Source organism: Dicentrarchus labrax, unplaced genomic scaffold (assembly GCF_905237075.1).
Source record: "Dicentrarchus labrax unplaced genomic scaffold, dlabrax2021, whole genome shotgun sequence".
Classification (NCBI taxonomy): domain Eukaryota; kingdom Metazoa; phylum Chordata; class Actinopteri; family Moronidae; genus Dicentrarchus; species Dicentrarchus labrax.
The window spans coordinates 21622709-21635677 of NW_026136719.1; the positions used below are offsets into that span (position 1 = coordinate 21622709).

Sequence of the window (12969 nt, forward strand, 5' to 3'; positions counted from 1 at the left end):
AATTGGCATCACACTATGATGCCAATTTGGAACCACCTGTTATTATGCAGATAAACTGTGTTGTGCTCAGGTGACTTAATGTGTGACTGTATTTTACTGTTTATTTACTGACTGTATTCGTCAAAACAATTACATAGACTCTGTTATCGCCTTGACAAGATGTTGGTATAAAACAGCAATAACATTACCTGTGGGAGGGATTAACAGTTGAAGAACGAAGACATACGTGTTAGGATGCCCAATAACAGACATAGCATGTGTTACAAAACTAATGACAGTATATGAAAAACAGAAAATCAATTAATAAAATATAAACATCTAGATATTCTTCCACCACTGAGTGTGGCAATGGTCTTGAACTTTGCCAAAGTAAGACTAATAAGAGAAAAAGAAGAAAGAAAAGGAAACAAAAAATGGAAAAAGTTACTAATCATCATAAATATCAAACATGTATTTAGAGGTTCAGTACAAGCTCAATTCTAAAGCATGAACACGTAGAAAGATGCATACTGTCTGAGGTCAAAGCTTCTGTGGCCTGGCCGTCTTGAGCCAGAGTGTATGAGGACAGAGGGGGTGTTGCTGGCATCACGCCCTTCTGTGTGTAGACTTTACACCGCTGGGAGGGAGAGGACGGAGGCCTGAGGAGAAACATCAGAATTAAACAATATGGAGCCAGTGTTTTGTGCGGCTGTCTTCTTACACATTTAGACTGTTTATTAGCCCACCAGCAGTGCCTTTGTTGCTGCTTATGATTCAATTCAGTAATAATGGAAACATCAGTTTTTTTTATGTGTTAATAATCATTTTACTGAAACAGAACAGAAGGAAAAAAGCCCACAGTTATCGCCCGTGTGTATGAATGCGTACCTGTAGTCTGAGGTTTTGGTCAGGCTGGCAATGCCAAGGCGTGGTGATCCTAGTGGGCGTGCCTTCCCGTCGGTGTTACTGGCCGCATTCAAACTCTCGCGGCTGATCAGAGAGACAATAACCAAAACATCTTGTGAGTTAAAGGCAAATACTTGCCAATGGCTTCTAGCAACATTTGCAAGAAAGAGTGTCCTCACCTGTCATTCAGGTGGGAGCTCTTGCCCCTGTGCAGGGGGTTAGAGGTGATGCTGCTACTTCCTGTAACACTCCTGGCACTCGTAACTATGGGTGAACCAGAACTCTGAGCTAGATTGTGGATCATTGTCTGGGCCAGCTCCGCCTCCTCCACCACTTCCTTGATCTCCTGCAGCTGCTGGTCATTGGTCCTCCTCCTGGAGGTTGCTGCTGCTGCTGCTGCTGCTGAGGAGGAGAAGGACTGCACTGCACCTCCTACAGCACATGCAGAGCCTGGAGATGTTTGACAGAGCAATGTTTTACAACACTGTAAAATGGGACCTGATTGTTGCTAAATTACAGAGCTACAGTTGTCAAACTGGCCCGCAGAAGCCTTCAAAGCCAGGTTTTGGTCACAAATGATAAGATGCTGGTATACAATATCTGTATACTGTATATTCTATATTATATATATTATCAATGAATTAACCTGTTTTGGTTTCTGTATCCAACATAGCAGCAGAGCCAGGAGCAGAAGGAGCTGAGGTTGGGATGGCTGAAGATGGACATGGCTCTTGTTTGGCACCTTGTTTGCTGGCTGGAACCTCTTCAAAGGGGAACTTTGCCACCTGAACAAAGGGACAAAGAGATGGATGAACAAGAAAAAGCCTTGTTTCTTCATATGAGAATACCTGAGTTAGTCTGATTTGATTGTTGACAAAGGAGATGCTCTCCACATGTCGCCTTTAGTGTGAGATGGGAATGAGAATAAACAAGATCATTTGAGCTGCTAACAACATAAAAACCTGCATTAGTGACATGCAAATAACAGGGTCCTGTACCAATATTTTAACAATGATAATGCAATGCCTTTTCAAACACACGCTTTCAGTTGTGTTATAAAATAACTCAATTGAAAGCAGATGCTTATTTGAAGGGACAGAAAATTGCCACTACAGACAGCAATCATAAGGTTCTGCAGATACATGCAGAACATTTGAGCCAGATAGAGACAAAACTTCTGTTTCCCTTTGAATAGATGAAAATGTTCAACCCGTCAAACAACATGTCAAACTCCCCATCAAATGCAGATGCCATCACACTGACAGAACAATTTCAGATAATTACAACAAAAGAGGGACATAAAACTCTCTTCACCTCCTCGCTGCCATCAATGCAGTCCAGTCTCTCCTGCAGCTCAGCAAAGGTGTTGCACTTTAGGCACTCAGCTCCCTCCTCTGGGACTGGGGCCAATGGCTGTCCAAGTAGTGATTGAGAGGGCTGAGGGAGGGACTGAACGGGGCCACTGGGCTGGTCCTCTGGCTGAGACTGCACCTGTTAGAAGAAATCACAGAGAAGTAAGTCAACCGGTGTTTTTACAACACATATTTTTCTGATTACTGCTGATTGTCTGAACTCTGAATGTAAATATATTTAAATTACCTTGTTCTGGACTCCAGCTGCCTGACTTTGTGTTTGCTGCTGCTCTGACGGTTTACCTCGAAGCAAAGCCGGAATAATTGGTACAAATTCTGGTGGTCCCTCATTGTCCGTCAGCTCTCTATCTGACACCGCAGCACCGTTCGGGCCCACGTAGATCACCGTGTCACATGACTGCTCGCTGCTCGAGTATTCGTCAGGGTCACTGGACAGTCGCAGCAATGGGAGGTCAGAGTCAGTGTCACCACGGTGATGGAAAGGTCGCAGGTGGGTAGGACGACGCATACGACCCTCCTCACAGGAGCTCTCTCCTCCAGAGGAGCTGGAGGTATATTGCTGAGGACAGACAGAGACAGGCAAAGAGAAGGCAGTGTAAGGTGGTGAGAGAGAAAATATATTCCCTTTTTAGATACGCAGAGAGTGTTTTTTTTTTTAGCCTTTAATTGACAGCTCACAACGGAGGGAGTCGGAAGAGAGAGGAAAGGATGACATCCAGACAGATTCTGGACCAACGTGCAGCCTAACCAAGTAACAGATTTAAGATAAGAACTTTAATTTAATTATTCCTACTTCTGTCACAGACTTGCACTCATGACTTCAGTTTTCTCTAGTTGGAGCTTTATTTTTAGAGCTCTGAAGCCCTTTTCCTTTTTCTTCAGCTGAACAGTTCTGAAATAAGTGAACATGAGAAGTGAAAGATGAGAGAGGGTGTCAGCAGCACTAAGCGTACATGTGATGGAAAGGGAGAGGAGGTGATAAAATGCATGACATTTGGAAATCGACTCAGCACAGACATTCCAAATAAAGTAATTTCAACTTGCGGTTAGTTACACAAAGATTTTCACATTAACTCCAAAAATAAAACATGCCATGCATTGTCGCCAGTAACTGTAGTTGTCTTTATCTTGAACTTAATGTACCTAAAGTTTTAGTTTCATGAGATTCATAGAAACAATCTGCCAATTTTAATGAAGCATCAAGGTTTGATTCAAACTCACCACGGTGACTTTAGTTTTCTTCTTTTTCATGCGGAGGACGCGGGAAGCAATCTGGATGGTGGAAAGGGTTTCTGAGAAATCTCTGGGTGAGGCAGAGATGTGAGCAATCATGGTGGTCCGGCAGTTCATGTTGCCTAGCGACTCCCTTAGCAACATGGTCAGCTTGCTGTCCCTAGTAACACACATATACACCGAGATATGAGCACCAAAGACACGTTGGAAATGCACATACTCACTCAAACATGTGACATAACTGATCGATTTTCCAACAGACGCCAACACATGTCTGACATTTGACAAAAGATTATTAATAGCTCCTCTTGGTCACAAGACCACTAAACAAGTTGGAAAAAATGCTAATAGTCTGTGTTATAATGACAAAATACTAGGCAAACGTATTCATATAAATAAAAATAAAAGATTCAAAAGGTAAAGTTAATGGTAATTATTGATTATATTTATTGATTAATGCTGCAAAAAGACATGAAGACATGGTGCTATTCCAGACTAAAGCTAATAGTCTTAAAAGAAGCACTCTATGAAAGAAGCACATATTATGCAGTCTAATATTGGGAGATGATCTATGTCCCAGAGAGATTATACTAGCAGATGGGAGAGTAAAAGTAGGCTGTGTGTTTAAGAAAAGACTTTCTCCTGGGTGGGCTACTGCAATCATTCATAGCCTTGTGTGTGTGTGTGTGTGTGTGTGTGTGTGTGTGTGTGTGTGTGTGTGTGTGTGTGTGTGTGTGTTGAGGCCTGCAGGCTGACAGTGAGTAAAGCTCCTCTGTGGCCCAATACCTCACGCTGCTGTCCCCCTTTTCTAAAAACACAGCCTGCAGGCATGTCTCACACACGTACATTTACATTCACACACACACACACACACACACACACAAGTATGTACACACTCCTATATCTTGACCTCCTCTTTCTCATCGATGCTCTACTCCTCTCCTCTCCTCTTTCTCTGTTTGCTGCCTCAGGCTTCAACAAACCCTCTTCTCTCTCCTCTATCTCTCTCTATATCTCTCTCTGATATTAATGTAGGTAAATTCATGACTCATGAAGTATTCATTTGCATGTTAATTCAAGAGCTTTCAGCCTGTGCTAGATTTATTATGGGTTTTTTTTTTTTTTTTACCAGGGACTAGTGTATGTAACACGATGCTCTCTATGATTAAAACCAGCCTCAAAGAATGCAGCATCTAAATTCTTAGATCACTTTTATTACAAGTAACTAACATTTAGGAGCACACATGCAGAAGAAAAGCATTTCTAAACTGTTAACCTGTACTTATGTATGACTGAACTAATATAGGAATTTCTATGCTTACATTGTTAATAATTACTGGTATTGGTATTAAAGTATAGAACTGACTGTGTCCCTGAAGTCTTGTATGACAGGGAGACTCCAGACAGTATAGGAGTGTCAATGGAAAAATGTAGGGAGCTGTATTTGCCAGGGGAGAGATACAATAAACTAGATGGGAAGTGGTCTTGTTTTAGGCAAGAAGCTGTCCATGATCAGAAAGGTTGATGTTTAGTGAATGTGAGCCTTTAAATCTACATGAGCATGTTGTGGCTAAAACGTGGATCTTGCTAGACCGCCGTCTGTCACACTAAGATGCTTGGATTCCTCTCTGAGCAAGAGCCAAAGTGTTGTCTTGCTGGTGACAGACAACTGTCTGCCTCTTTTTCCAGAACTGGGAAGCTATAAACACACGATAATATCTAATATTTTACTGGTGAACTGGCATAGAATCACTGGTTACCTAGCAACAGCACTGGAATAGGACTGGGACCCTCTCCTGAAAGTAATTAAGCACTGGAAGACAGGCTCAACTGTGATGAAATTAATAAAGTGGAGTTCTTGGACTCAAACTGAATTTAAACACATGTTTGGTTTAGTCATAGCTTCCAATATCATTTCAGGACTCCCTTGATGAAGAGATTGTATAGCCTTTCCTGGCTAAATAAAGGATAAATAAAATATTGTCTGTAATTGTAGGGCAATATTCAGTAGGTCGGTTTGTCGGTCCATCACTCTGATGACAGACATACATGACCCCCTGACCATTAAATCCAGTGACTTCGGTTATCCTATGACTTTTTCTCTGCCAAATTTTGCTACGAATGACATTCCCATCAACATCAACTGTACTTTGTATTTAGCGCTAATTAGATGAGAGAGCATGCTAAAATGCTAATTTACGGTAGTACTATTGGATTCACCTACTATATGATATACCACCATAAGGGTCCAGTTTGGTTAGATTTAGATCATGGTTTGGGTTAAAATAAGTATGTTAATCCAGGCAGTTATCTCAGGGGGTGTGTCGTTTAGTGAAGTGAAGACTACAGATAGACCCTTCATGTTGACTCTGGTCGTGTTATTCAAATTTTGAAGGTTCTGTTTAGTTTGTACCTCATTGTCTCCAAATGCTACCACCAAAGTCCTGTACTGTATGATCACGAAAATTGAGCATGGCTACATGCTGCTCAAAAACACCAACAACCACATTTTTAATCAATAATTAGTTCGTCCTCTAAAACCTACAGCCCCGTGGTGACACACTCCACTTGTCTCCACTGACATCCATGTGAGCGTAATGGTGCTCCCCTGCCTTTGCTGTGGGATTTGTGATTCTGTGACTTGTTCTCAGTCCTTCGTTTTGGAGAAGTGGCAGTAGCATGGCGTACATTGTTAAACCAGTCCAAATCCCCTCACAATCCAACAGAACTTTGAGTCACCAGTGTCAAACCACACTCAGCACCGCTTTGCTTGCAGCTTCAGTGTTAGATAGCAGGTTGTTTTGCAATGTAAATACAAAAACTGGAGATAAATTAACCAGGTAAGAAGCAGAGAGCTACACAGCCTTAAGGAGAGTGGAGGAGCAAGGAGAAAAAAGGAAAGAAAAGTGAAATTAATTGGAGGGAAAGGTAAAATTAGGATATTTACAGTACAGTTTGGTCCATATACAGTACATATTGTATACTGCCTGGCCACACTAAACAAAAAATAATTTTTTTTACTGGCTACAGTTTCTGTCTGTATTATCTCTCCATCTCTCCTTTGCTCTCATTGCCAGTCAGTTAACCAGCAAAATGAATGCCATGAATATGTAACAGCAGCTGTTGTTGTTTATAACATTAAGTCCCCAAAACGTGAAACAACTTAAGAGATCTCTCGTCTGCTTCGCTCTCCTCTTCCCCTCCAGCTCCAAAACCTCCTGCTTTCCTACTCATTTCACCTTTCACTCCTCTCCACGCTTCCTTCACCAAATTGTTAACTGGGCCTCTTGTATCCAGCTGTCTGTTTTCTACCTCAGTTTCTTTTCATTACTTTATTCAAAGCATCTTAGCACATTTCCTTTATCCTCTCCTCTCCTAGTCTCCTCACACGTACATATACACACGCGCACACCACCTTACTTGTATGGGATGTGCTTGCTCCCGTTGACCAGGGCCAGGATCACGTTGCCAAGGGCAGACAGAGAAAGGCACAGAGGGGCCGAACTGGGTGAAGAGTTATCCCTGCTTTTACCACCTACTGCACCTCCTGCACCTCCTCCTCCTCCTCCTCCTCCTCCTCCAAGTACTTTGACATCACAGCTGCCAAGGTCCAGCAGGTGGAGGCGACTGCGACCTCCTGACACTTGCAAAGTGAAAAGAATTGTCAAAAATGTTGGTAAGACAAGAGGATTGTAAGGGGTAAGGATATAAGAGAGAATATAATAAAGTCAGGAAACATTCAAATAAAAAACAAATTCATCTTTAAGTCTTGGATTTCTGACTTAAATTTAATTTTCTTCTGCTTATTCTACAAATGTAGCTTATCACAAAAAAATTCAGATTGGCTTTTAAATGGTGCTCAATCAAGAGGTCAGTTGATTTGTGAGGGAAGATTTTAATCAATCTGATAATATATAATAGTATACAGTATGATATACATCAAAGCAGAGTTGTTTTTCTGAATTCTGTAGACGGAAACCTAGTCCTCTAAAGTTTACAACTGTTATTTATGTAGACGTGTGCTTGTGTGGATTAATCTAAACACAGAATCTATATAGGTATCATACAGTCTTTCATAGGTACAGTGCCTTGCAAAAGTATTCACCCCCTTGGCTTTTTACCTATTTTGTTACATTACAGTCTTTAGTTCAATGTTTTTTTAATCTGAATTTGATGTGATGGATCAGAACACAATAGTCTAAGTTGGTGAAGTGAAATGAGAAAAATATATACATAAAACTATTTTTTAGAAATAAAGAACTGAAAATTGGCATGTGCATATGTATTCACCCCCTTTGTTATGAAGCCCATAAAAAGCTCTGGTGCAACCAATTACCTTCAGAAGTCACATAATTAGTGAAATGACGTCCACCTGTGTGCAATCTAAGTGTCACATAATCTGTCAGTACATATACACACCTTTTTTGAAAGGCCCCCGAGGCTGCAACACCTAAGCAAGAGGCACCACTAACCAAACACTGCTCCATAGATTTGGGCTTTATGGCAGAGTGGCCAGAAGAAAGCCATTACTTTCAGCAAAAAACAAAATGACACATTTTGAGTTTGCGAAAAGGCATGTGGGAGACTCCCAAAATGTATGGAGGAAGGTGCTCTGGTCTGATGAGACTTTTCTGCCATCAAAGAAAACGCTATGTCTGGCGCAAACCCAACACATCACATCACCCAAAGAACACCATCCACAGTGAAACATGGTGGTGGCAGCATCATGCTGTGGGGATGTTTTTCAGCAGCCGGGACTGGGAAATTGGTCAGAGTTGAGGGAAAGATGGATGGTGCTAAATACAGGGATATTCTTGAGCAAAACCTGTACCAGTCTGTGCATGATTTGAGGCTAGGAGGGAGGTTCACCTTCCAGCAGGACAATGACCCCAAACACACTGCTAAAGCAACACTTGAGTGGTTTAAGGGGAAACAAGTAAATGTGTTGGAATGGCCTAGCTCTAGTCAAAGCCCAGACCTCAAACCAATAGAAAATCTGTGGTCAGACTTAAAGATCTCTGTTCACAAGCGCAAACCATCCAACTTGAAGGAGCTGGAGCAGTTTTGCAAGGAGGAATGGGCAAAAATCCCAGTGGTAAGATGTGGCAAGCTCATAGAGACTTATCCAAAGCGACTCTGATCTGTGATTGCCGCAAAAGGTGGCTCTACAAAGTATTGACTTTAGGGGGGTGAATAGTTATGCACATTGACTTTTTCTGTTATTTTGTCCTATTTGTTGTTTGCTTCACAATAAAAAATTAAAAACATCTTCAAAGTTGTGGGCATGTTCTGTAAATTAAATGATGCAAATCCTCAAACAATCCATGTTAATTCCAGGTTGTGAGGCAACAAAACACGAAAATGCCAAGGGGGGTGAATACTTTTGCAAGGCACTGTATGTGTACTAATCTATCAAGAATTCTGATGCTTAAGCTGGCTATTTATCCATAGTGGCTATAGATAAATAGTTTGATCTGTCCTATCCTTGTGTACACTCACTCCTCGCTTTATCTTCCATGTGGTGAATATTTTAATAGTAAACAGCATGTTTGTGTCAGCTTTTATTCTACAATGATTATCAGATGTACGACTCACAGTAGTCAATGGGTGTTATGACAGCAATAGTTTTGTGTCTGCAGCAGTAGAATTAGGTGTAATCAATCATGTGTTGTTGTTAGGTTTTAGTTTAATAATTACATTAGATAAAGTGGCACCATTAATAACAGTGTTCATAGCATAATAGCTTGGTTAGAGCAAATATACTTACTCCCTCCTTTGCCTGTCTTTTCCATGCGATACTGGTATATGTGTAATGTAAACAGCATGTGTGAGTTCCTATGTTCTTCTTCAGTGGGGTTGGGGCTTTGGCTACTGTGGCGAGCAGCTATAGCTGCATCAAGGAACCAGGTAGCTTTCTCTGGGGTTGGAGCACGCAGTTCAGACTGGTTTTGGAGCTGGAAAATGTGTAGTAAGAGAAAGAAAATTAAAATAATATAGGCAGAGAGCTAGACAAGACGGAGGGTACCATTTAATCTTAGCTGAGACTCAGTTTACCCACCAAGAAGTGTCAAAACACTGATAATATTGTGTGCTATGGGGATTCCACATGTACAGCACTGATTGGCATATTCAAATAAAGCATTTTCTAATTTGCCTGCAGGTATGGAAGACGGAGATAGAGGTAAGCACAGATGAGTAAAATAGAGGGAGGGAGAGTGTGTGGTACCGCAGGATATCATTACTGATGAGATTATGTCAGATTAGTTATGGATTACACAGATGTTCTTGTATCAGACCCTTTAATCCTATAAACATATAACTGCGCGCACACACACACACGCACGCACGCACGCACGCACGCACGCACGCACGCGCGCGTAGCTTACCCTCTGTCGTTTTTGGCACTATTCTAAATACACACACTATTGCTGCTATGTAGTTATTACCTTACAATGAATGAGGATGATAATAATTATAATGGCAATGAGAGAGGATTGTTTAGCTATCAGTAAATTAAAAAATCTCTGTGTAACCAAAGCCAATTTTAAAAAAGCTTAAAGGACCGGTGTGTAGGCTTTAATGGCATCTAGTGGTGAAGTTGCAGATTATAACCATCTGAATACAGCTCAGCCTCTCAGGCGTGTAGGAGAAACCATGGTGGCTGCTGAGGCAGTGTTTCGTTCTGAGCTACTGTAGAAACATGGCAGTTAAACATGGTGGCCCGTGCGTAGTACCCGCTCCCTCTGTAGATAAAAATAAATTCTTATTTTCAGAAGATTTACACTAATGAAAACATACCTATGAATATTATATTCAATTTCTGCCAATAGATCCTCCTAAATGTTTCACAATGGACCTTTGATTATTAGCAGACAAAAATATATTTTTTCTAGTAATTCATCCAACTTGTTTTTTGCACTTGACACATTTTCTTTGATTCGGTCAGAAGCAGTAACCGTATTTTAAGTAAAACAGATGAATAAATTAATCTGGTGTTTCTAAATCATATCTTGTTTATTTTGGAAGAAAAAAGGACTCTAAAAGCATATGAAAGCTTATATTGTATCTGCTGCTCCAAAGTGGGTGTGTGTGTGCATGTGCAAGCATGCACATCTCACAGTGGCTGAGACAACGGAGAACTGCCGGAGGCTAAAACCACCAAAGGTAAAGCATACTGATACAAGTCCTGAGGCTGTTCGTACTAACTCACAGACTTTAATCTACAGTAGGTCATGTTACATAAACTAATGCCACCATCAGCTACAGTGTGTTTAAATGTGTGCAAGGGTGTTTGTACCTGCATGCCACAGATGGGGTCCTCACACAGGTAGACTCCAGGTGACTGTCCATCCTGTAAACTGCCTGTAGCTACTTCAGACAGCAAGTCCTTAAGATTCTCCTCTTTTCCCCAAACCTACAAACACACATAGAGAGAGACACACATATACACTAGCTGACTAGTAGTAGTCACCTTATTGTCTTTTATTTTCTGTCTTTCCCAAATTGATCCATGACATTCTGGATAGACCAATCTTAAAGGGAGAATCCAACCTTCTTTAAAACCTTATTACAGAGTAGTTATTTCTTGAGATGGAAAGTCAACAGTAAAAATGTTACAGTTATAGGCAACTGATGTGAGATACTACACTGCTAGTGATAGCTACTGCCACTACTTAGTAGCCTCATTTCTCAAATGTCTGTATCACTAATGGTAGCTGTGCAACTCTGCAGGGAGTGCTTCAAATTGAGGTCTCGTCAGTAACACTGACCTCAACTGCAGAGACACGAACGGAGAAGCGCGCTCCTGTTTTCTCCTTCCTCTCGTTGATGAGCTTAAACAACCAGGAGATGGCACAGGGGATAATACCCAGAGTCTGAAGAGAGTCATCACGACCAATCATTGTGTAGGATTTACCTGGAAGAGACGGACAGAAAGACAAAAGAGGGGAAGGGTGAACAGAAAGAAGATGGAAATATATCAAAAGGAACATCATCAAAAAAGACTCCCAGGAAAGAAGTGCTTTTGTATGAATAGATGTGTGTGTGAAATGTGTGTGTTCGAGCTTCAGGATTTGTCCCTTTGAGACACAAGATGATGATTACCCCCCACACACACCTGCTCCGGCTGTCAGGACTTAGAGATCAAACACACACCTAAACAAAGCCATATGTCAAACCCAACAATCACACTGACATGAACATTTACGCAAAAACAGAGGACATCAAAAGCCTGACTCAGTGTGATGCAGTGTAGAGAAATGTGTTCAGATTTGTTCAGAGATAGGATGTAGGGGAGGTTGTCACCTACACTGTAATTTTACATTGTTCTCCCTCACTGTTTCCTGATGTGTCTACACTTACTGTCAAAACAAAGATGCATTTCTTCATTTGTTTTCAAAAACTGGAGAAGAAATAGTAAACATGCTCAACAAAAAGTGTTGTATTTAGTGTCAGAAATGGTTTATTCCTATATAATAGTGTTTATATGGTGTTGAAATTTAAGCTTTTAAGGTTCTCCAAGGGACTCTTCGAGATATAATCTCAAAATGTTATTAAAGAATGCATTACATTTTGCAATCAGCTGTATTACAATAGCTTGTTTAAAACAACCCTGGGCCATTTACTTTGACTGAACTGATTTACCAGTTGATTTCTTTTTATTTAACAAATCAGATGGACTCCCTCGGTCATAATGGCTCTGTATGCCTCACCAGCATAACCACAGAGTACTTGAACAACCCTCCCCTTCTTTTTCGCCTTTCAGGACTGTGTTTGCATGAGAGAGTCTTAAATTTATCTATGTGGGTATATGTGAGGCTATACAGTGTTTCCTTCTGTTCTGACCAGCACAGGCTGTCAAGACACGGTCAACAAGCTGTCTGCTCCACTGACTAACACAGCACTGCAATATAGTGATGCTACGCTACAGGCTATGAAGCAGTGTCTGTGTGTGTCCATGTCTCTGTAGCTGATGTATATTCCCGGTAATTGGTCTCATCAAGCAGCGATGCTGTCAGAGAGAAAGTGAACAGGGTAAGAAAGTGTGAGAGAACAAGCAAGCACTGTATGATTTGTTCAAAGACATTCATCATTACTAAAAGATGATACAAGGTCAATAATCCAATAACTGACAACAAAATCCATCAGACATGACTTAAAGCCAGATGATTCAATTACATTCCTGAAGTTTATAAATTTTTTTCAGTATCATTTGGACTTTTGGGATTTTTCCTGCTCAGTGAAAACCTGCTTACTCCTTGTGAAAGTGTGTGTGTACATGAGTAGTCTTGTGTGCTTCCCTATACGTATGTGTGTACAGCCGAGAGCCACCGGGCCGAAGATAAATTCTCCATGTGTTACTTTCCTCATTTTAATTAGGAAAAAGGTAATGCTGTTATAATGCAGCCTCGTTAAGATCCATGGCCTTAGGTGGGCTATATCATAAAGAATGATCTCATCAGCTGCTGCAGCAGCAGCC

At 41.0% G+C, this 12969-nt stretch overlaps 1 protein-coding gene across 2 annotated transcripts in view; it reads right to left on the reverse strand.

The window, feature by feature from the left end:
• Positions 1 to 12969, reverse strand: part of kif26ba (kinesin family member 26Ba) — an 85930-nt gene that overhangs the window by 12311 nt on the left and 60650 nt on the right. For both annotated transcript variants that reach the window (XM_051379182.1, XM_051379181.1), the window contains 11 exons: positions 11261 to 11406; positions 10789 to 10905; positions 9259 to 9445; positions 6912 to 7134; positions 3480 to 3651; positions 2485 to 2817; positions 2200 to 2376; positions 1532 to 1670; positions 1065 to 1335; positions 868 to 969; positions 511 to 638 (listed from right to left, as the gene is read on the reverse strand). In XM_051379182.1, the coding sequence (XP_051235142.1) occupies positions 511 to 638; positions 868 to 969; positions 1065 to 1335; positions 1532 to 1670; positions 2200 to 2376; positions 2485 to 2817; positions 3480 to 3651; positions 6912 to 7134; positions 9259 to 9445; positions 10789 to 10905; positions 11261 to 11406 (1995 nt within the window). The remainder of the gene's footprint in view (positions 1 to 510; positions 639 to 867; positions 970 to 1064; positions 1336 to 1531; positions 1671 to 2199; positions 2377 to 2484; positions 2818 to 3479; positions 3652 to 6911; positions 7135 to 9258; positions 9446 to 10788; positions 10906 to 11260; positions 11407 to 12969) is intronic.